General features: G+C 43.6%; 1 protein-coding gene across 1 annotated transcript in view; it reads right to left on the reverse strand.

Annotated features, from left to right (window-relative positions):
• Positions 1–25,323, reverse strand: part of LOC120901978 (abhydrolase domain-containing protein 2) — a 32,586-nt gene extending 7,263 nt beyond the window's left edge. The window contains exon 1 of the mRNA XM_040310385.1: positions 23,659–25,323. Coding sequence (XP_040166319.1) covers positions 23,659–23,813 — 155 coding nt within the window. The 5' untranslated portion in view covers positions 23,814–25,323. The remainder of the gene's footprint in view (positions 1–23,658) is intronic.
• Positions 25,324–25,700: the final 377 nt, after the last annotated feature.

A 25,700-nucleotide genomic window follows, 5' to 3' on the forward strand; every position in this document is an offset into this window, starting at 1 on the left:
GGAAGCATCGACCGATACTGATAAAGCACACGTCGGCAAGGGACCACCTTTCGATATGCATTTTGATTATGGAATGATGTGCTCCCTGGAGCGCTTCCACGACTCCGATCCTACTACGAATGTTTTTAGTTCGATTCCAACTCCGGTCAAGCGGGAACCATTAGTTCCACCCGGAGTCGGAGTCGTCCGGGGTTGAAGTCGTCCGGAGTTGGAGTCGTCATGAGTTGGAGTCGTCCGAAGTTGGAGTCGTCCGGAGATGGATTCGTCCGGAGTTGAATTCGTCCGGAGTTGAAGTCGTCTGGAGTTGAAGTCGTCCGGAGTTGGAGTCGTCCGGAGTTGGAGTCGTCCAGAGTTGGAGTCGTCCAGAATCGTTCAGAATTAGAGTCGTCCGGAGTTGTTCAGAAACGTCTGGAGCCATTCGGAGTCGTCCGGAGTTGGAATCGTCTGGAGTTGGAGTCGTCTGGAGTTGGAGTCGTCCGGAGTTGCAGTCGTCCGGAGATGGACTCGTCCGGAGTTGAAGTCGTCCGGAGTTGAAGTCGTCCGGAGTTGAAGTCGTCCGGAGTTGAAGTCGTCCGGAGTTGATGTCGTCCGGAGTTGGAGTCGTTCGGAGTCGTTCAGAATCAGAGTCGTCCGGAGTTGTTCAGAAACGTCTGGAGCCATTCGGAGTCGTCCGGAGTTGGAGTCGTCTGGAGTTGGAGTCGTCTGGAGTTGGAGTCGTCTGGAGTTGGAGTCGTCCGGAGTTGGAGTCGTCCGGAGTTGAAGTCGTCCGGAGTTGGAGTCGTCCGGAGTTGTTCAGAAACGTCTGGAGCCATTCGGAGTCGTCCGGAGTTGGAATCGTCTGGAGTTGGAGTCGTCTGGAGTTGGAGTCGTTCGGAGTTGCAGTCGTCCGGAGATGGATTCGTCCGGAGTTGAAGTCGTCCGGAGTTGAAGTCGTCTGGAGTTGAAGTCGTCCGGAGTTGGAGTCGTCCGGAGTTGGAGTCGTCCGGAGTCGTTCAGAATCAGAGTCATCCGGAGTTGTTCAGAAACGTCTGGAGCCATTCGGAGTCGTCCGGAGTTGGAATCGTCTGGAGTTGGAGTCGTCCGGAGTTGTTCAGAAACGTCTGGAGCCATTCGGAGTCGTCCGGAGTGGTAGTCGTATGGAGTCGTATGGAGTCGCACGGAGTAGTACGGAGTTGTCCGGAGTCGTTCAGAAGCCATTCGAAGCCGTCCGAAATCGCCCGGAGTCGTCCGGAGTTGTTCGAAGTTCGAAGACAAGGGTTGTTGTTCGGGGTCGTCCAGGGGCGTCAGGAGTCGTCCGGAGTCTGTTAGAGTCAACTGGATCATGACGTGCAATTTGCTTGTGATGAGGCATTTCCTTTCGTTGTATTTTTTGTCTTTCACTTTGCGTGTGCACTTCGTATACAGTAGTTATGTTTGAAGGCCGACTCCGGACGACTCCACGCGATTCCAGACGGCTCCAGACGATTCTGAATGACTCCGGATAATGCTGGGCGGTGTCTACTCCGGAGTTTTGCCAACCGTATCCATCACTATTATGGAAAGCGACAACACGTTCGCAATAAAAAACCCTCTTCCATCGACCTGCTTAAAAACAACACATCCGGCATTCGACAGCCAAGGAGACTTGTGTGATTGCGCATTATGCATTATATTGGCGGAAGCAAGATTGAGTGTTGACCAACGCCACCTCTTCTTCTGCAGTTGTGCGTCAGCACACTTTTACACCGACGACAAATGCATAATAAATTGAAAGAACATTTGTTGCCAATAGTGACGAGTGAGGAAGCAGCAGGAAGTGTAGGAATGATTTATCTTATACGCCTTTCCTTCCCGTGTCCCGGCTATTCCTGCACGTCGGAAGGAAGAAAGGGCCATTTTTCAAAGTGGACGGCAGCACTAGCATACGAAATGCGTTCTTGCCGAAATGCCGAAATCAATCGTAGATGACAATTCGGTTGATGTGTGGCAACAGTCGGAAAAAGGAAAGGATAGCCCCCCTTGTCGTGTTCCATTAACTCGTTCCCCATCGACGGACCAACCGATAGCGGCGCACAGGGCGACAATAGAGGGGAGCCCATTATTGAGAGTGATTTTATGAATAAAAAATAAACTTCATTCGATTGCGGACGTGTCATACACAGGTGTTGTATGTTTGTGTTCTTGTCACGTAAGTGTAAGCGCTCTGCCTGGATGACATTGAAATGGTTGCTTGGAATGAAATGCCTGGACAAAACAAATTCAATTCTAGATTTTTCCTTTGCTTTCCAGCACGCACGAACGCTTTCAATTTTCATATTATAGTTGCCGGAGTAATTTAATCCCACCACTGTCACGTTATCAGATTTCGGACATTTTAAACATTTGTTCCACCCATCTGAAAAGCGATACGGGTAAGCAATTAATTCGACACTGCACAGAGAGACACAACCGGGCGTGTTTGTTGTCGCAACAACAGAATTTCCCGCACAAAGCGTGGCGCTGCATTGTGCGTTGTAAAATTTAATTGAGTCAGCGATCCGGTTACATTTTACATGAGTCCGGTCGGGTAGGGGAGCTTAGGAAAGCTCCCAGTGTGTTGTCATTTCTTCATCCAGCACCGCTTGCATCTCTCCAAAATCCCACCAGCCAGACAACTGGCTGAAGCGCCAGCAGGAAAGTCACAAAACCAAGGACACAGACAGGCGCTTGGACATCATTAAGGGCACGGTGTCCTGGGGCGTAACAGCAGTTAGTAGCTCGTTTCACCGTCTGGCTTTGGGTCAGACTCTGATTCGGATAAAATGTGCACACTAAAATACACACAAAAAAAGGAATGGAATCGTTTATCATGATCCGCTTTCGGCCAGGAGATCGCCAGACACAAATCCTCGGAACAAATCCCGGGCCCGGGCGCTGCGGTGTATTTTTGACTTTATCAAAACCCTGTAGGGTTTCCTGGGGATTTTTATTTTATTACTGCTTTCGGATAGTCATCTCACTGCTGTTTGATGAAGTTTCGCGCCGTCATACCTCGGTTGACGCTGAACATAAAAATGCTTCAAAAGCGCTCCTGTGAAAGCAAAATGCCAAAGGGATGTCTTTGGGGCATACTGGACACACCAGATGTATTTCTTTTTCCCATCTTCGTTTCTGTTCTCATTTACACTTTTTTAGCAAACCTGAGAAAGCGAAGAGTTGTTTTTTTCTTCTTCTTGATATACCTACGGTGTTGTGCCTTTTTTGCGCGCTATTTGCACCTATTTTTCACTTCCGGCATTCGACGCATTCAGACGGGCAGCATGAAAGGCAGCAGCTAATCGACAATGAAATTGGTTTGGTTTACATTTTACGCTTGCCCTAAATTGCCTAACATTTGTCCAATTTACCGTGTTTTATTTGGTTTTATTTGGTATTTACCGTGCTTTTTGCTTCCCTTTTTTGCAACCAGCCAAAGGATGTAATGGCGAGGGAAGTGTACAGGTAGAGTCCCTTCAATGTAGAGTGTTTTCAATAATTAATTAGACTTTTATTTCCTCCCTTTATTAAATGCGACTATGAATGACAGAGCCGTCATAGAGGATGATGAATGATTGTTATGCAAAATGACACACAACGGAAGCAATCCCCTGGAGGTTGGAGAGCTGAGGACAATGGACAGTGAAAGCTAAAGTTAATTAAAAGCATGTCGTTGCTGTTTTTGTTTTGGAGTAACGTACAGAGTTCAAACGTTTGCCGCGAATCATTTTGATGACATTTAATAAATTCAATCAAAACGAAGTTCACAAAAGGGTTATTGGAATAATTTAATTATTAAATGAAAAGAAGACAATACAAGTAAAAAGCGATGTAATTTGAAATGAACCGTGTCATATGATGAGACTCCACATTTCATCCATCGCGATAGTAAATACGATTGTGCCGAATTAGTCCTTCAATACGATTGGTTGACAATGGTACAATCCCTTTTAATAGAAAACTGTCTGCAACTTAAATTGAAATCCATCCTTCAACAAGGATCTTGTTCAGCATCTATCTCAACCATCCTCAAGCGTCAAACGTCATACGGTCGAGGATCTATACGGGCTGATCCCGTGCGTCCATCGTCGACGACAATTTGGAAGATAGAAAGCCCCACTAAATCCCTGGAACAATTGCTCCAGCAGCACCAGGCTCTGTCCTCCTCGTTCGACTGAGCTACAAGGAAAGGAGAAATTTCCCATGCCGAAGGAGGACACAAACCCCCCACAATCTTCCCCTATCCTAGTACTGGGAATGGATTTTCCACGAAACGCCGGTTCAATTTACCAAACCACCACCAGCAGCAGCAGCAGCAGCAAGCGCACACATACACATTCTTCGTACCTTTGGCAGCTCCAGCAATTTTCCGAAAAATGAAGTAATGCTCCCGAGCTCGGTGGTTAGCAACGAGGGTGAGTTGTGTGTTAGATAAGGGCACACCCCAATTCACCCCAAGGCGGTTCGTCAAAACCGCACGGCACACACGCGCGTCATTATTCCATTGACAGGAATGCCACACCGAAAAACAAGATTGGTTGCAAATTTCCCCAAACAGAGTTGGCTAGATCGTCGAAATGGGAAGAGCCGTAGGTGGAAATCAATGATGACCCCAAAAATGTCACACGCAACAATAATGTGCAATGATTGTTGTGGTCGGGCGGAATAACATTGGCCCTTAAATTGATGTGGATGGCGTAGAGTAGAGGCAACAGCACCACCCCACCACCAGCCCAGTTTGGTGCGTGTCTCCACACCATTTCAATTTCCGTTCACTGACCACAGATTGGAGGATGATGAGCGCTTCGCACGGTTCCCCATTTTTCCCATCCTGTGCAGCATTGCTTCGGGCACAGCAAGCATAACGCACATACTAAGGGCGGAAAAAGAGAAAACAAGCGCGGGAGATTTACTTGTTGAGCGCAACATAAAGGCCAACAGGGAATAAAATGTCAGATTTATTCGGCCGATTGGACGATATTGCACGGTTTGTGGCACTCTAAAAGCCCAACCACCACACAGTTCATTCCTGTTCGTACCGAAATTTATGGTATGCTTTGTGTCACCAGGCACCCACTCACCGGCAGAAGCCATTACTCGTAAGGATATAAGGGAGACACGGACAACGACTTATGAGGGCAGAAAGGAAGCGTCCAGCGGCTCATGTATGGTTTATTACGCTTCCCAGTTCGGAAAGCTCCTAGCGACACACTGGATTATGCACGTGCTGTCCTTAGGCTTAAGGTTGGCAGGATGTTCCACCCATAACATCGCGGAACAAGGAGAAGAATATTGCCTTCCAGCAGACATACCACTACGTGGCATATAAGGTGACAAGTGCGGAACGTTGCTTGGGGCTTGATGGGGCTCACTGCCAAGACGGCAAAGAAGTAGGACAGCCGGCTGCTGGCGTTTCCCACCGGGACTGATTAAAGGAATTTAGCTGGACGACAGGCAAACGTCCCATTTTGTAACCTACCGTAAGGTAGTGGAATGACGTTTAATTAAATCGAATTAAGTATTGAACCGATGGATGTGATGGAAATGAAAATGGAGCAAAACAGTCTGGGTGTATGAAGGTATGTAAAATTATGTTATAGAGACAAAGTCAACAGGAGAAATTGACGAAATTGTTGTGAAACAACTCATTTTAGTTACATTTATTCGCGTAGGTAGACAAAATATTATCATTTTTTATACATTTTAATTAAAATTCACAACTGATTAAAATGAAAACAACAGCAAATTCATATCCAACAGCCATAATCATTGCTATTGAATCTAAACCGCTTGTAAAGGTAACATAAGATTCGCTTTAAATGATAATCAAGAAAGCCTTTCTTCATATGTGCACACCATCAGGCTTTAGCACTCCATCGGTTGAATGACCCAACCATGTCAAAGCAACATTAAGACCGGGTGTGCAAAAGAAAACACAAAAAACAGCTTTGCCATTTTTTTTGCTCATTCATTACACAATAAACGCGAAGAAAGCGAAGAAAGAGGAAGTTAGGTATGAAACATACCGCTAATCGAGCTTGCAACGGGACGGGACAAGCATAACAATACAGAAAGAAGTAGGTAAAAAAAAACAATCACGAAACACACATGAAAATGAGAGAAAACGGCAAATGAAAAAAAGAGCAACAGAAAAAAAAAACGCTCACAGTAAAACGAAACGAGCGAGAGAGAAATGGAGAAGAAATTTGCGAGCACTATGTACGAAACTGTAATTCAATAGAGCAACTTGGTGAACAAGAAATACGAAACGAAACAGTTAAGCAAAGGCGGTGGGGGCGATGAAAACAACAATGTCCGGGGGCGCGATCCACAACTAGCGCAAAGAGCGGGGCCGCAAATGGACAAAATGGAGGAAAAGGCACTGCTGTGCTGTCCGTGCACATGATGTGCAATCTTCTCGCTTCCTCATTGCAGCTGATGCGCAGGTGCATCGTAATGAATGTGATGGATGCATTGATGACTTGGTGGAAAGGTGGCGCCGAACTGTGCAGTAGTAAATGGACAACGATAACTAAGAGACCGAGAGCAAATGCAAACGCATGTGTATCATTCACCAGGTTTGCACGCGAGCGCTGCATCATGAATGAATGGATAAAAGGGTGAAAATTCGACAGGGACGGAAAGGGAAGGGTCTTTTATTGCACTGCACTTCACTGCACCGAGGCTTACGTCATCGGCAAATGGAAGTGGGTTTGCAGAAAAATAGCTACTTTATGCAATAACGAGACGAGAAGTAAACGAACAAATGAACGGATGCTTTACATTTAAGGCATGCACGTTTGATTAGTTACAACTGTTGGTGTATGGAGCATAATTAAAATTACTCTCAGTACAGTGTATGCTGGCGGATTTGAGCAGACACGGAAAATAGAGTTAGATTATTAGATACCGTGACTTTGATTTTTTTAGCAATAAACTACACAAAATAATTGAAGAATAGATGAAAAAAGGGTTCTGGAACTGACCCTGACACCACCACCGGACATACCGGTTCTGCAACTAATCCTGATTCCATCTCGATTTTTGGATCTGATCCTATATCGATCCTAGTATCCATATCAGTACTTTAACTAAATCCATGCCAGTCCAGCGCCTTTCAAGATTCTGACATTGATTCGTTAGCATATCGCTTTTGTAAATGATTCAGAACCTGTACCAATCCTAAACTTGAAGCTTGAAGCTGGATTCCTAACTTGAAGCTGACTTCTGCCTTTTTTATTCTGGCCTAAAGACAGATCCTGTATCCTGTATCCTGTAGCTCGACCGACTTAACAACGTGTCCGTCGTGGGTTCAATCCTAGAATGGATCGTCCTCCCGTATTAAAGACTGACTATCCGGCTACTTGGTACTGCATAAAGTCGGCAAAGCCTGTATAGGCCGGCATGTTCGCGTAGGACGTTTACGTCAAATTGAAGAGTCTCAGTCAAGGATCTATTAAGCCAAGTTTGTTTATTTTTAGCAGGCAGATTTAGGACGCTTTTAGAAATAAATACATAAAACGATAGAAGACAAAATACAGTAGAATACAAAAAAAAAGAATTTTATTATAGAGATTCATTAAAAAGACTAATTGATTATACACTTTAATTCATAGTTACTTCAAGACAATGTTCTTTACATTAAAAAAAACATGTTTTGGAACAACAATTTTAAACTTAGAATTGTACTGATTAAAACGATCAAATTAATTGTCTTGTGTGAAATAGACAAAACCAAAGATAGAGCTCAAAACAAGTCTAAACATTCGAGTAATTATTATATTGAATTGATATTGAAGCATAACATTATTGAAAAAACATTGCTTCATTACCATTTCCCTGACTGTTATTGTTTCGTTACTTCAAACGTAATCCAACTCCGGCAGCGCAATTCGATTAAATAAGGTATAGATGTAATCAGTAAGCAATATCTGCTACCTTCACCATCGATAAAACCGACAGTTGGCAGCGCTATCATAATTGCAATCGGAAATACAACTGAAAAGGAGAGCACCAAAGCATGCAATCTTGAAGACGGTTTGCCACGCAAGCGAGGATGGTGGTATCAAGCCAACGGGTACGTGGGGTGGCATGCTTCCGGGATTGATTCGTTATTGTAACGATATAGCAAGATAATAGTCAATTGGGGTAAGGACAGGTTCTCGTTAGCGTGCAAGAGGAGTGTCTTTTTGTACGACAAGAGTTATCGATATTGTTTCTCCGGATATTGCAGTTAAGAAGCAGTCAGTGGTTAGAATGTGGACATGTCTCTAAAGAAAGAGTTTCATTGATGTTAAAATAGTCGTTTTCCTAAGACCTTAATTGGTTTATTAAATAGTGATCACTGCGCAATAAACCGCTTTCCTGGCGCCTTTTAGTTCAAAGTCACAGACAGCTTGATAGTAAGCGGCATTGCAACTACAACACGTGTTTCTAGTTCATCGCCTTTCTAAGCGCTAATCACAATCCAGCTTCAAGTACGGCGACATAACAAGAAGAAATGAATTAAAAATTAATGCTTGAATCCGGTTATCACCAATTAAATTTTGGCACATGAGGTTCGCTTATCGCTCAAGAGAACAGAGAAACAGCACAGACGACCCGTTCAGAGCGAACGAAACAAACCAAAATCACGCCACTGATAGCGTGATCGCTTAACCGGATTTAGAAGTCTATTCCGACCGGAGTACGGAGCCTTTAATCGACGCTGAGGCAAAGAGGTGAAACAAAACCAACGGAAAGAAATAAAGCGGGCAAATCGTGTATCTCGTATCTCGTTTGGCAGCGCCCAGGCTAAAAAGACACATAATGCCCGCTTGCCAAAGACACATTAAGTTACTGCAAAAAGCCGATTAGACCATTTGAGCCGGTTAATGATAATGATGATGTTGCTGATGATAAAAACAAACGGAAGCTTCGGCAGCAGCTAATGGGCAATGGGTATTAAAACCGAACGACTTGACGAGAGAGCTTTGCGTTATCGATTTTGGATTTCGGTAGTACGGTGGGTCCGAGTCAAAGGCTTCCCCTTTCTGCTTACAGGCAAGCTCTTGAGATGGCTTTATTTTGCTCGCGAATCGTTCTACGATTTGGCTGTTTTGTTTGCACCGAGATTTTGCATGCTTAGCAAATTGGATCATTTGTGTATGTGTGTGTGTGTTTTGTTTTGCAATGTTAAAGCCATTTCGCGATTATTATGGTGCGCATTAGAGTTACATTTCAATTTAGCAGAGATCGTTATCAGTGATCAATTTAATGCTAATCGAATTTAAAGTTCATGGTCAACATACAGGGTTTTCCACGAGTTCTCATAGCCGTGGGACACTTAATGAACTCTTTCTAACGTGAAATGAACTTAATGTAATGGGAATTGGGCTCTGTAGCACCCTTGTCGGACAAATCCAGTAGGAATTTCCAAGGAGCCTGTTTAATAAGGATGCCATAGAGTCCAATTTCCAACATATGACGTTCACTTCCAGTAGGAAAGAGTCAAGGAAGTGTCCCACAACTATGAGAATTCCTGGAAAACCCTGTAATTAGATCTAATTTTCCAGTTAATGCTCATGTTACTTAAAACTAATAAGCCTATCACAGCAGACAAATGATTGCGTTGTTATATAAGAAATTCTCCGAAAATACAGTTATTAACAATATTATTAAATAATTTGCAAAACTTTTTTTTACAATTTAATAAGTTTTTCAGAAAATACTCCAGATTGAACGATGAATGTGTAGGACTTTAAATTATTAAACTATGAAAAATATACTTTTTCTTCTAAAATAAAACGACACCTCGTCATCCACTTCTATAAATTAATTGGGCATTTTTCATTCAAATTCACACACACACACACATGTCCTTACTAAAAGTGAGCAATAAAGCCCAGAAAAGCGATTAAACCCATTTTCACACTTAAAAAAATAATCAAAAAACATAAAGCGCTGATCATGTGCCCATCATGTGCAACCCACTGCAACACCTAAACGCAGCACAGCACAACAATAAACAACTCACAGTACGCCGGGCACCATTTATCATGCCGCATTTGCACGAGTTTCGGGGCTAACACATGGGCCGCTAGAAACAACATCGAAACATATGCAACTGCCGCTGCCTCCATCCCTCCTTCTCCACCACCACCCACGGCAAAAGATGAAAGACAAAATAGTTCAAACCGTGTTTGGACGTTCGCCAAAAAAAAAAGAACGATGCAGCATTCGTCCGATCCATCATGCATGCGTCCAACATACTTCTGCCACATTGGCTCGTTGTCACTGTCTCGTTCCCTCTATCTCTCTCTCTCTTTTCTTTCATCTAAATGCTTCCGGCCAGCGTTGCACTCTGATGCATTTTATGTCGCGAGCATCAGTGCCGGTCTCGACACTCCGCACACATACGGGAAAAACCATAAACTACGGGGGAAAACGTCCTAAATTTGGCCGTTTTTTGTTGTTGAAACTGTTCCACATAGCATCTAAAGCATAACTTGCTGCTTCCGGCATAGCATAGCGGGGGCCTTTACCGCTTTTCACTTCCTTCCCCCCTGGCACTGACAAAATTAAAAATTTAACAGTATTAAACTCTTCTTGGTTCCGTTGGTTCCAGCGCTTAACACAGACCCGAGGTTAAAGTTGCTTCATATCAAAAGCAAAAGAATCATAAAAGAAAGAGCGTAGCACACTGCTCGCTGACCCGGCTGGCTGGTGGCGGATAAAATGATTGTAATTTAATTCCTTTCACATCGCTCCACGTGCGCCGATCACACACCTAACGGGGGAAGAAAAAGGGGGAAAACAAGATTTTTCAAAATGATTATTTTCCATTTCGATAAGCACACGCGGCAACTTTCTTACTCCACAGACCCACGGACGATCCAAGGTTTCCTCTATTTGATTTATTTTTCTTTCCGACGACTTTCCACGGACATTTATACCACCCGCGACCGACAACTAAAGGTGTCCATTTTCATGCTGAAATCTTTTCAAAGAGATAATAAAGAAAATTTCTGCCCAGACACTCGACACTCAGCCCCCAAGGAAAAGGATCGCTGCAAGGGGAAGGAAGAACATTAGTGGGGAAGAACGGGATTGTGAAAAAAAACCTTAAGAGCATATTTTTCCTTCGTTTTTAGCTGCTTGGCTTCGAGGCACATTCGTCGCCCGCTGTCGGAGAAACTTGCCCGGACATGTGTGCAAAGCATTGTGCAGAGTATCGCATCCTTACACACCGGCTGCATATCCGACTGCAGGTGCCCGCGTGACACAGGCAGCACACACACGATGTGCAGATGCAATGATACATTTGTCCCACCGGACGTGAAAAACTTGTCTCGGCACTCGCAGAAGTGGCACCAAACAAGACGCTCGACACATCTCCACTTTACTGCGAGACTTCCTCCGCTTCCTTCTGCCCAAGGTTTCTGGACTTTGGGAAATGAATTACCAGAGCGCGCACGCAGCACAACATATTGCGTTCCAGAATTGTGTAGCTGTGTGTGTGTGCCCAGACGCTACTAAACGATTATTACGCGACGACTTTCAAGGTTTTCCATGACCTTTTTTACGAGACGAGAGAAAACATTCTTTGTTTACACTATTCAAAAGGTTGTGCGCTTGTGCCTTTTCGCAGTTTGGTTGGAAAAACAAGGATTGCTTACATACACACACACACACATATAGGCCTCCTGACTGGCTTATTGTTGTTGCGAAGTTTTCATCCACCTCGGTTGTGCGGGAGGCACTGCTTCAGAATCAAATAAATGTTTGAGGATCCGTTTTTTTTTTCTCGTGGAGCAAGGGGATCCATTCTGAAGCAGCACAGCAACAAATATGGTGGAGTTTTTGAGGAAAAATGAATAAAAAAAACTCGTCGCAAATATCAACCATGGCAAATAACGTGGCGCAAAAGCAACCTACTACCATATGTGGGTGACACACTCGACTCGATCCATGCACTCGACTCAATTAGAGTAAATTGAAAATGATTCAGCACTCCCGAGGCTTTTCACGTGTTCGACTAATCGAATTGGCCGTCGGCGTCGGTGCCCTTGGCAAACAAAAAAAAACAATAGGAAAGGGTCACAAAGCGTCGGAAATACGCTTTGTCAAAGTAATAACAGATTGGAAAAAGTAGTGAAATAACTCTAATAGGCTTTAAAATACAGATAAATATTGATACAATCACTTCCAACTGTTATCGCATGCAAATCCGCACTAACCTTTACGTAAAAAAAAGCTGAACAAGAAATCACAATCAAATCACGACCCAGCGAAAGCTCGATTGCGCGGGCAAGATAATTGAAAGGTCAATTAAATTTTCCATCCTGCAACAAATTCACACCAGCCAGCTCGGAGCTTGAGACACAGAGGGCCCGCGAGAAAGAGACACCCTTGTCAGTTTTCCTTTCACCGGCATTCTGCACGGAAGTACCACTTCGTCAAGACAATCAAGACGATAGTAGGGGAGTCCTCACTCACTCTTTTATTTCAAGGATTTTCCCTCCCCCATTATTGACAGGGAGGGCGACAGGAAAAGGGAATAACGAGCTGACCTTTAACGCCAGCGCCAAGAAAATGGCGAAAACTTAAGCAATAAAGCCACGAAACTTTACCCCAGAGCAAGTGAGGAAAAATCTTTCCGCAGTCCGCGGCTTTGCACGGTGGCGTTGATTTCAGTTTCGTATAAAGGGACTGGTGGGCTTTTCCTGAAGTAATTAAACACTTCATATACTCCACTCGTTGCGGATAAGGATAAGAGTGATGGAAAGAATGTTCCATTCGCCCGTTGATAGCGAACGGTGGCGCATCAGAACTGAAAGATTAAACGGCAAATCCTGGTAGCATTGAAGAGCAAACTGTGCACAGCACACGCAGGGGCTGATGACATCGGTCATTTGCAGCCAATCAACCGAATCTCGTTAGCTCGCTCCGTACGCCATTTCTTGGAAGGGCCTGGGGCCTGTGGTGTGTGCTTTGATGCACAAAATGGAAGCTTCTTTTTTCCCCCCCAATCAAAAGGAATGGAACGGAAGAGAGAAAAAAAAAACGCTACCCAATGGACGACACGAATATTGCACCCATTGCGTCCTTGCCCGGGGGAGCGCAACACGTTGACCTCTTCGATGCGTAGGAAAATTGTGTATCCTCGCTGGAGGACAAAGTAAACGCTCGAAGAAAAAGCGTTTTGCTTTTTCCTAGAAAAAAAACTCCCCGTTAGGTGTGGGTTAGTATTTTGGCTATCGATTGGAAAATTGTCATAACCTTCTGGTGCCTCCCCACTTGGCTGTGGCCTTCTTCCCAACGAATCACTAAGCTACATTGAACCGTCGTGTGATGGAAAAGTACCAATTGCCATCGGCAGCAGCAACGCTTCGGTGGGTAAAAACTGTCGTGCATGAATGGTTGAAGATGTCGCTTTTCTACCAATTCCTATTTCACTTCAATGGAAAGTAAAAGAATTTCCATTTCGCTCCTCCGTAGCCCATTCGCAATCGCCCACGAAGACCAGAGTGTGCCGGGCGGCTGTGTATCTATAAATTGGTCATTTGTTCAAACGATCAAGTTGGTTTTTGCCTCCACCTCGCTTAGTACTAGGCACTCTCTTTCTCCTCGGCTTCCTTTCTTTTTCCCATTCCGCATTATTTCCTCTCAATTTATTGAACACTCTTCTTGTCAAGCCGGGCACATTTAATGCTGCCTCAGCGCGATCCGTTTCGCTTTCTACACACACCAATACCCGGCGTGTGACGTCGTTTGTCCTCTGGACCGGGGAGAGAGCGAGAGAGAGACCTACGACACCCGGACTGTAACCGGAACGCGACCACGGCCAAGTGCATTGAAGGGGCGGCCGGTGGACCATTATTATTATGATTGTGCTTCCATCCGTTCGGCCGCATCAGGCTTACAATGGACCTAAAAGTATTTGTGTGGGTGTCTGTGTGTGTGTTTGTGTGTATTTTTGTGATAATTCTCTTCCCCCTTTGGTAGCCACGCGACCAATATAGTCGGTGGTGGGTTTGTAGCAGATGATGCTCCTTCTACGTCACACGGAATTCTTTTGTGTGTGTAAATCGGTCCACTTGAAATTGTGCTTTCACCGGCCACCGCTTTTCAAGGGAACGATCGTGAAAAGGATGCGGCGTCTCTACTACTGAATGGAGATGCTAAATGAGCTGTAAAAGATTAAATTTTCAATCGTGGGAATGCTTGCAATGCATGAAAGTGCTATTGCTATTTTCTTATGATTTAGTAATAACGTCCCTTCGACAGGTTTATGGCAATAAAAACATATTCTTTTGATTTGTTGTTTTCAATGGACCGGTGTTAATGCATCATAAGCTCAGTTGAACACTAAATTCGTTTAAAATGAAGCGTGCCTACTTGACGCGGACGAAACAGTTGAGGTTTTAGCGTATATCCAGTGCAGGGGTAAGTTAGCGTCGCGCCAAGCTCTACGTGTATAACAGCGCTGGTTGTAAGTTCGATTCTACTGTGAACCTCTAATTGTGGATGAGCTTCCAAAATTTAAAAAAAATCTTTTCGGTGACTACAAATGATGATATTTACTCAAATTTTAATTGATAAGTCAATATGATTTTCATGTTTATCGACATTTGCTACTCTGTACGACAATTCAGACAGTTTGGTAAATTAACAATGCAGTAATTCGTTTCACTTAAAATTCAGACAATAAAATCATATTGATGAATGAAAAAAATCAATGTTACATCAATTACTTTTCAACAGGACTTTCCTAGCTAATAGAAACCAAATTATAAACGCTTTCTCTCCTTCAAAAATATCATTACGAGCTCAATTTGCACTCAAGCTGCACTGTCATGCACAACAAAAGGATCCCATCAACCTAGTGCTCCATCGTGCTCCTGAGTTAAGATGTCACCTCATATGTTGTGCCCACCATCACACGCGATCCCACCGGGTTTGGGAAGGTTCATTACTTAATTGAAATACAAAACCGCTCCGACGACGGCTTTGTGCCGCACGAACGAGAACATGTGAGAGAGCGGTAGGATTTGCCGTCGTTTACCGGGCTACTGCCGTATCTCTGATATGCTGCCGCCGTCGGAGCGTTTGCTGTGAAAACGTGCTCCCAACGGCACAGTGCCCGCTCGTTTCTTCCGAGGATGTCATGGGAAACCGAAGCTGTTATGTAGGTGGGTGATGTTAGCATTCCCACAACCAGGGGTGAAATAACGGTCCCCAAAACCGATGCGCATTACACCTTGCCGCCTCGCTGACAGTGAGTGTTTAAAGGCGAATTTAAAATTACCCTGCTGTGACAAGCTTCCGTTAATTAGATTGATGTAAAGCTTCGAGAAAGCTAATAGCCCTCTGTTCAACCTGCCAGCTGACGCCTTCTTGTCAGTCAGTCGCGCAAGGAGGCAGATTGTTTGATGAGTTTTTCACTGTCAATGCCTACCAGTGGTACACGGTTGCGGCTGCCACAGGGAGTGAATGAGGCGACTTTATGCGGTTGTACTACCGAGTCACTTTTTCAACGTTATCGAAACGAATCAATTGAAAGGCGAAAGTTGAATTGAGTTAGTTAGTTATCGGCTCTGGAGGGAGTTTAAACAATACATAACAATGTGCATTTATATCCTCGAAGAATTGAAAAACGCCTCAAGCAAGGCAGTTAGTGCTCCCGCACACAGGCAAAGTGCCTAGGTTGCTATCAATCATTGAAAATGCTACTAATGCGGCAGCAATAAACCGCTTCGCCTTCGATAGCTTTCGCACACGTTCCGTCAATTGACCTAAGGGTCATTGGGATAAATTTTATAGCCGTCAGCTATCGATCTATAGACGAAACGACACCCAAGCTTCACATTTCCAGCTCGAGTGAAAAAATAGTCCCACTGAGTGCGATAAAACATGTCTGTATTTTATTTCCGGCTTTTTTTTTGTCGCTCTAGATCATAACGAAACCATTTCCAACCGGGCATGAAAAAAACTCCGCAGCAAAGAAAAATTATCCTCCACAGGTTGAAGGGAAAGCCATTCAAATGACCATAATTGCTTACGCTAGACGAAATGCAACAAGTGCCTTCCACAGACATTGATACTTTTTTTCCCGCAAATGTCATCCAGTTGGAAAAGTTCTTCCTATAGCAGGCAACAACTCACTTTCCGACCAATTATCCGGTCGTTTACGGTGGGAGATTGAAATTGCAAAAAAAAAAAAAAAATGCATAAAGGCTAGCTTTTCTTTGCAAAAATTAAAATGCGCAGTAAAGAGCGTCGAAAAGTAAAAGTTTGAATAATGACTTGGCCGCAATGGCGAAAAGGTGAAGAAAACACTTTGGTGGATGACTGTGGTGAACAGAAGCTGTTCGGCTTGGTTGGATTGTAGTCGTGGGCAGTGGATAGTAGTAGTACAATCAGGGCTGCTTGTTTGGCAATAAATTATCCCTCGGCGCAGACAGTCGGATAGGAAGGGGAACGTTAATTATCATTAGTGTTGTTGTGTTGTGCTAGTAGTGAATGATGATTAGTATTATTTTCCCGCTTACACTTTGTGGTAATGTTTGTTTTCCTTTCTTTTTTTTTTTTGTCTAAATCCGTTTGACCGTTGGTCGCTGATTGATCATCCTTCTCGAACCTTCTAATCGCGCGCGGTCCGCTTAGTAGACAGCCACACGACCACCAAAGTAGTGTTCGATTCGAACGGAACGGGGTATCTCGATTTGGCGGGTCGGTTTATTACTCCGCTCCTCTGGCGGTGGTTTGCGCGCTTGTTAAAGGTGTTTTTATTTTCGTACACCAACGCACCCACACTCACCACACACACCATTGATAACGCACAGTAAAGATCGTTCGCTTGTTGGGAATGTACGAGAAACCGAAACTCCTCATAGAACACCCTGGAATACCGTGGGGGACGCCGGGGGCTTGAGTTGGGTTGGCAGTCGGAACCTTCAGACCTTCAGATACCGCACACGGCAGACAACAACAACAACAACACTGGCTACTGCTAAAAATATACCTCTCCCAATACTTTCGGCTGAGACAGAAGACAGACCGAAGGAACTGAGACGCATTGGGCCGTGGCCGGTTTGTTCCGTTCCGCTGGCAATGGTTTACTTTTCCCAAAAGGTGAAAAAATGAACGCTACCCGGGCGTTCCCTAGGCGGGAATACTATATCTGGAAGCACAAACGCGGCAAACATCCCCAAACCAGGTGTACCAGGTGCTCCAATTGCGTATTTGTTGTCTGTCGAAGGACAATCATCGACACAGAGTCAGGCGGAACAATGGCGTCGGCGACGGTGGACAGAAACAGCTGGCTTCTTATCTCTTTACCGGCGACGCAAAACATTGAGGCTGGGAAAATTGCGTATGCTGCTGCTATGACTAGCCATGCACTTTCATTTTCATTCAATTGATATGAGTTCAATACAAATTGCTTATAAGAACAGTAAAAGCATAGCAAAGTCACATATGTTCGCCATTGTTTACCCAAGTCTTCTACGGCTTTCTAACAATTTGTCACACTCCTTATGTTGTTTGCACAATAACACTCATCATCCTGCTCGATGGAGGCCGCCCGTGTGGTGACAAAACAACACATGAAGTGTTTATTGTGATAGTGCGCCGTTGTGATACCTTGGCAATATCGATCTTATCGGCGAATCGAAACGAGCACAGCCCGGGCCGCCAGGGCTTGGTGGGCCAATTCGTGGATGGAATAATGATAAACAACTCATGCATAAAACATACTCACAAGGGATCTTTGTGGAAAACGAGCGCCAAATATGGACTGGTCATCCAACAAAAAAACATAAAAAAGTCTCACTCATGTCCTTCCGTGTATCAGGCAAGCTGAGATAAGAGCAATTACTTTTAGAAGATTTCATAAAGAATAATTTGTTAGACTAAGTTGTTATCGGTTCTGCTGTATCTGCTGTTACATCCCATTAGTTGCTAATAAATCATCTTCAAATGTTCCAACAAGCTTCTGTCTATGACTATAAATTCCAATTGACTTTGAAACCATGTTATCACATACGTGAAAACGAGATGTTCTCGTATATGCCCAGAATGTTGCACGTCCAGTTAAAATATTCGTTGAATGTGTATCCGCTTTGCATCCGATACGGATGTGTTACTATTCCTTCCGCTGTTTGAAATGTAAGGAATTTACGGATGGCATCCCCGTGAGCCGAAGCGAACCTTCGAATTCGAATGCTATTCAAATTGGAATATATGCAAGGGAAATGAATTCAACTCGGAGCAAATCGGGAAAAAACGATTTAAGTGACACACCACTCGTTAAGGTTACGGTTCTCTATACTAAGGAGGGTTTTTCTAATAGAGATGTTGGGCAGACTGACTTCATTTGTTTCTTAAAATTATCACAAACCGAATGACGACCCTTGTGCAGTGTCGTAGTATTATGATACAAAGTTCCGGGCTGGGTACACATCTCCAAAAGAGTCCAATATTTAACTGCACCTAACAGCTCCTAGCAAATGCTGTAGAGTTGGCCATGCATCGAACGTTACCCAAAATTGTTACTGACATTGACCTAGTGTAGATGGCCATATATCTAATTTTTTTTTAGCACATCACAAGACAGAGTATTTGGTTGTCAGTAAATACCCAAAAAAGGCAACGTCTCATCAGCAAAAGAACAATGTCTGAAGGACACTCTCAGAGTTAAGCTTGGAGTACTAAGACTAGTCTTGACCATGTCTAGGGCAAAATGTACGTGGCAAACATAATCCCTTCATGTTGTGAAATTTTGTTAAGTCCACGACTACACATAACGAAATGAAATAAGTTTGTAAGATCCTACATTTCCTTAAAGTTGTACCAGTGAACAAATTATTTGTTGATGCAGGTTGCTTGTAAAACTTCGCGCAAAAGGTCACGATCAAACCCAGTTCTAACTGTATCTACTGTTTTACAGTCCGAAGCTAAGAAAGAAAAAAAAGAACCGTAAAAACTATCTAGATGTTGATGCTCTAAACTACCAAACACTGTTTTCCCATTTACCTAAACTCGTTACAACTTTTGCACTGCACTAGCAATAGGGGGGTTGACCATAGGGTCAAGGATTTACCAACACCACCACGAATTCACGGAGAGGAATTGCGATGCATTGCATGCGATTCGCAAACCAATTCGTTGGTGGCTGATCTCGTAGCACGGGTAAAGTTTCGCCACTTAGGTGCAACTAATTCGGCAGGTTAACGAAGGTGCAGGGGGTGTTAGGGTAAATATTGCCTTTCTGCAATTAGATTGGAAACGTGAGCTCTGTTCCAAAATGCCGGTGCGCGCTGAGATCGATTTGGAAATGAAAAAGTTTGACAGTAAATGATGCGAAGTGAGGCTAGCTTTACAGCAAACAACAATTGGTTTAATCAAGAATTTCTCAGGTCAGTGTTTTTTGCAAAAGCTTGCGGTTGTCTCCTTTTTTCATGTTTGAAATAAGATTAAAACATTGCAGCCATTCCACTCATCGTGGAATGCTGACCATTTTATCGTGCCAGAAAATGCAAAGAATTCGATCGACATAAATAGCTAAATCTCAAAAAAATGTTTTGAAAACATCAATTTATGAATGTAATCAGTCAACACTGATTCTCCTCCCGGACATGCAGAAATCACAAAAATGAAATGCCTTCAAGTAATGTACGCCATAAGAAGGCCTCTCTCATCTCATCTCAACACCAAACGCTGTAAGCTCATGTAATTAATATTCATCGAAATAGCGAATATTTAATCGTCTGCTGGTTTATGCATTCCAGCTGCCACCGCTTTCGCTGCATTTTTGCGCCTTCCAATCGTTCGCAGCATTTTTGGTGCAAATGAAAACAAACAAATCATCATGCTTTATTCTCCATCTGCCCCACCCAGCGAAACCCGCAGCCGAGTATGATTGCCTAAGGTTAGGCGGGGGAAGCCGGACCCAGTTTCCTTACGCGGATTTGGCAGTTGCTAAGCCGAGTTTGTACTTTACTCACCGTCACACGAAAAAGCCAGACGCGACCGATCGGACGATGATATCATCCGTATGAACTTTGGACGGAGGTAACGTGTCGCTGGCTGACGAAGCGTGCCCCGTCGACAAAAAATGTTTTTTTAAAGAAGTGTGATAAGTGAGCGTATTCTAGAACAGCCGTAGCCCGCTGTGTCGTTATCAGTCGTATGACAAGTGTGCGAAGGCAGCACACGAATGATGTAAGTGTCGCATATGTGTGTGATTCGTCCGAAAGGGCATGTGAAACACAGTCTTTAAATAAACTGTGTGAACAAAACATTGCTTAGAAGAAAGGAAATGATAAAAAGGGAGTATAGAAAAACGACTAATCCGATCCACTACACATTGTTGCATTCGACTACTGACGCCGTCGCTACTGCAAGTAAGTGATAGAGGGTAAGCTGCTGACGCATTCTAGGCCTCGCCGCCGCTAGCCATCAATGGGGAACTGACCTAGAAACGGTGGAGAGGAAGAAAGAAAGAAAGAAAAAAACGCGACCAAAACGCCGGCAAACCGTTTACACAACCGGTTCTGCTTTTCGTGCCGTGCCGTGGAAACGCATCCAGCTGCGGCATTGGCGCAAGGGCGACTGGTCCTTCCCCCTACCAATATCTGTGTGAACGAGAACATTCTCCAAGGGTGTAAGAGGGGGTGGGGGGGGGGTGCTTTTATTGCATGCGTTGTAAATTTAAGCACATGGAATATTGCACCAACATCATCTAAGGTTGTTTACAACGTTTGCAGATCTCGTTCAATGGGATGGAAGCAAATATATCTTGAGAAATAAATCACGGCAAAGGAGAGCACATACAATAAGGATGTGAAAAGAGAAAAGATCAAGCTTAAAATGTTCCAAAATAAGCAATCAAAATTAAATTTTCGTTTCGACATCGACCTTTAAAACGAATATCTTAAATGTTACGAATTGATACTTAATTTTAAGCATTATGTCTTTATGTTTTTAAAGGGGTTTTTCTATTAACTTTTATCTTACGTATCGGAAATGAACGTAAGGTTCCACAACGTTTTGTTCTATTGTAAAAAAGCGCATATTAGAATTTGATTGGATTTATTCCGTAATTTTACGTAACTCTGTTATTGTTCCTGCTTTTCGAACTGGAATCTTTACTGGTGCTATTAGATTTGGTAGATGGAATTAGAATTTGTTAGTCAAAATCGATCACAGCGAGATGTATGACATTCGAATTCTTGTCTCTAGTGTAATACAGGGGTTACCACGATTTATTGGTCAGTTCCCATGATTTTTTGATGCGTTCCCGCGATTTTTTGATCGTATCTCATAGATTTTTGGTTCGTTCCCATAATTTTTTGGTATTTTCTGATTGGATATCAATACGATTGGACCAAAAAATTCTGGGAAACGGCCAAAAAATAGTGGGAACGTACCAAAAAAATATGAGAACCCACCAAAATTTGATGGGAACCAACCAATAAATCGTGGGAAACCCTGTAACGTGCAGGAAACCTGCAATGTAATTGGTTTTATTTTTTCTGTTTGATCGACTCAAACGCTTGTTACCACGTAGAAAGCATGTCTGTTCTTTTGTTCAGCCTTCCATTTAATTGAAAATGGGCTTTTATTTACGTTGTTTTAGCTCTCTGACAGTTAAATTCCTCTCGGTACAGAATCTAGATAGGGCGGTCCGAATTCATTTTTGGAGCTGTAGTAACTTCTGTTAAACGGGCTTTGACATACCGATTCCAATTCCATCTACCAAATCTAATAGCACCACACAAGATATGCTAGTAGCGGCTTATTAGTGATTGATTTGGTTCCCGGCCCATTCTTAACAAAAACAAACAACTCATTTTCAAACTTTATGCCGATTATTTACTATTTATTTCAGATATTTGAATCTCAACATTATTGAGTGTTATCTGAAGATAAATTAACGTTTTGATGATGTTTTAAGTTATTTATTTATTTATTATTTTGCCATAACAGCCTTTTAGTACGATATTTTTACTTTGTTATTTATGTTGTCTACTTCAGATAGGTCCGTAGTTAATTAGAGATTGTACAAAGCTGCGAATTGTTATGTAGACTACTCTAGGCTATATGAATATTGTTTAATTGCATTGTCACTGAGTAAATAGTAAGCTTAAATAATTGTAATAAATACTAACACAACAAGCAGCAAATCAAACGCAGTGAACAAGAATTAAGACGGATCAATGAAAACTTGTAGATAGGTGGCAGTCAAATAACATGTAACAGGGTCGTTCTCAGTATACACACGTCTTGAACGGTTAATTCTTATTAATCTATAATTACGAAGCATTCTAGGGCGAATATTTATACTACATTTTGCCAATAGATCTGGCGAATCTATTTCACCGATAATATGCTTGGAACAATACGTACATTGGTCATTAGCACGTGTCCTAGCAAGTGTGTCCAGACCAAATCATAAACAACCAGTATATGATAATAGATTATAATGAAAACTAAAATAATTTAAATAAAAAATAACCTAACAAACCTTAAAATATTGCATTATTAATGTCATACTATATAAAGTTTCCATTTGAGGTAACATCACTGTTTCTCAAACCATCGTTACATCAATATAATATTTTTGTTTTAATTTTTTGTTTAAGTTTCAAAGGTGCAATAAAACATTGAACAAATTACAGAACCACGTGGCATGATTTGTTTTACCAACGTGCTAACTTTTGTTAGCAGTTCACCAAACGATCCTCTCTCCATACTTCCAATATCTTATTACGATAATTTACCGCATAATTGACTACCTCCCCTGGTGCATCCGATCCGGGTCTCGTCTCTCCCGTGAATTGTATGATAATTTGGTTGTAATTCCCAAACATGGTCCAATTTCCTGTTGCCCAGCCGTACACCGAAGTGTGTGTGTATGTGTACAAGAAAAACAAGCAACACACGGACACGGCCGATTGTCTGCACCTTTCTCGACTTCACGCCCTTTTTCCATGCCCATGTTATTGCGACGTTTTTGGAACTTTCTCCATCAAACGACGTGTGCGCAAACACAAAGAAAACAGGAGGGAGGGGGAGGGGGGGTGGAGGGGATGAACGGTTGCCGCCCAACAGAAGGGAACCCTTTTTTGGGGAATGGAGCGCTTCCGCTACAGCGTATCGGTCGTCTCCAAGGCGACCGTAAGCTTCCACCAGCGCAACGGTTGCTTTGATTTTGAATTTGCTGCACCAAAATCGCCCCATTGTGCCTGGTGGCGGGTTGAAATGCGTACAGAGAAAGAGACAGGGTTCAGGGCTTTTGCGTTGTCCCTTCACACCCATCCCTTCACTCGGCTCCACACCTCTCCATCTCCACCAACTCCACAAACACACACACGCGACAGAAACGGTTCCGTATGAACGGATTCTTCCATCTAGACGCTTCCATTGACGAGGGAAAGCTTGGCCTTCGGTCGCGAAAATAGGCGACGGCGCAGAGAGGAAGCGAGTGCAAATGCGAAATCAAAACAAAAAGGCGTGGAAACACACGCACACATGGAAGCCAATATGCGCCGCTACGTGTGGAGGAAGGTGGAGTTTTCAGAATGATGAATGGGAGCAGCGGCAGCGCTAATTGCTGCTCCGTTGGGTAGATGGGAGTGTTGGGGCGAAACACACACAAAACACAATGAAATGACTTACGGTTCCCGTAGCATCGGGGCAATCTTGTTGAAGCACTCCATGAACTGGCCATCTTTGCAGACGATGCTGGGGATCTGTGGCGTGCTGCTGACGTTCAGTATCCGGAACAGTATGCAGAGTATGACGGCGATAACCGCCAGGAATGCGGGCGACATGCTGCTGCTGCTGCTGCTAGAGGAATTTTGAATTCACACTTCACGCAATTTTTTGTCACACAGGGACAGGGGACGGAGAGGAAGGACTGCGCCAAGTAGCGACCTGGTTGCCCGCACACAAGCACTCAACACAATTCTCGTTTTTCGCTTGCAATTCACAAATTCACAGCCTTTGCACGTTTACTGTAGCAGGCGGTGCACACTGTTTCGTGTATGTGTGTTGAACGAACGAACTGCCTAGTGCCGCACACACTCACTAAAGGCTTCCAATTAACGATTCGCTTGGCCCTTACACCGTTTGCCGGAGCACGGTTTACGGTTTCCACCTTCACTTTTCGAATTCAGCACAGACAAAAACACACACAACTCCCCTAATCCTTAACCCAACTTCTTTGCATTCCGCAGTGCGGCTGTGTTTTCCGGCCACAAACACACACTCACAAGCAGACTGAGCCAGCTGGTTTGTCCAGCGATAGGAAATGCTTGTTCCTTCGCAACACGGCGTGCCGATTGGCCGATTCGCCGTGAACCCGTCTCGTTGCCAGTGTTGTGAACGGTGATAGTCGTCGACATAAAATTTTACAAAATGATACGTTTTGAAGCATCGCAGTCTAGATCCACGCATTCATTCGACAATCACGGAAAAAAAATTCATTTGACACGATGATATTTTTTCTGCTACAATCATTTGACTTTTTGATTTTGCCGTACCTCAAGTGAACTAGATCTTCATCGAAAATGGGTCCTTTTTTCGTGTTTTCGCGTGAATTTCTATACTCCTGTAAGAGAACACCATTTCCTGGTTCACTGAGTGAAAATATCAAGTGGTCTAATGGCTTAGTATCGGTAAATGCACGATTAAGCAGTTCTGGATTTTCACTGAAAAATGTCAAATGACATTCATTCTACATTTTTTGCAATCATGTCATCGCAAAAGCATTGATTGTTAATGCACAAATGATTGTCGCTTTTGGAAAGTCGTGTCATGGTAACCATGAATATCATGATAAAAAAATGATTTTGACACCCGCTTACTGCGAATATCATAAAAAAATGTCGACAATTAACAACACTGCTCGTTGCGCGTGCAGGGAAAATTAAACAGTAAACATTATCCAGCGGAACCTTCTCGGCTAGCTGTGTGAACCGCACTGCCCAATGGGCAAAGTTTGACACAGTTGACAGATGGTGGATGGCACAAGCACATTGCTGTCAATTAAGAGGTTTTATATGACGCTTCAGAACTTCCTTTTTTCAATGTTTTAATTACTCAAACGAAGGGGTTTCCGGCCCCAAACACACACTCACAAGCAGACTGAGCCAGCTGGTTTGTCCAGCGATAGGAAATGCTTGTTCCTTCGCAACACGGCGTGCCGATTGGCCGATTCGCCGTGAACCCGTCTCGTTGCGCGTGCAGGGAAAATTAAACAGTAAACATTATCCAGCGGAACCTTCTCGGCTAGCTGTGTGAACCGCACTGCCCAATGGGCAAAGTTTGACACAGTTGACAGATGGTGGATGGCACGAGCACATTGCTGTCAATTAAGAGGTTTTATATGACGCTTCAGAACTTCCTTTTTCAATGTTTTAATTACTCAAACGAAGGGGTTTCCGGCCCCAAACACACACTCACAAGCAGACTGAGCCAGCTGGTTTGTCCAGCGATAGGAAATGCTTGTTCCTTCGCAACACGGCGTGCCGATTGGCCGATTCGCCGTGAACCCGTCTCGTTGCGCGTGCAGGGAAAATTAAACAGTAAACATTATCCAGCGGAACCTTCTCGGCTAGCTGTGTGAACCGCACTGCCCAATGGGCAAAGTTTGACACAGTTGACAGCTGGTGGATGGCACGAGCACATTGCTGTCAATTAAGAGGTTTTATATGACG

The sequence above is a fragment of the Anopheles arabiensis genome, chromosome 3 (assembly GCF_016920715.1).
Source record: "Anopheles arabiensis isolate DONGOLA chromosome 3, AaraD3, whole genome shotgun sequence".
NCBI lineage: Eukaryota > Metazoa > Arthropoda > Insecta > Diptera > Culicidae > Anopheles > Anopheles arabiensis.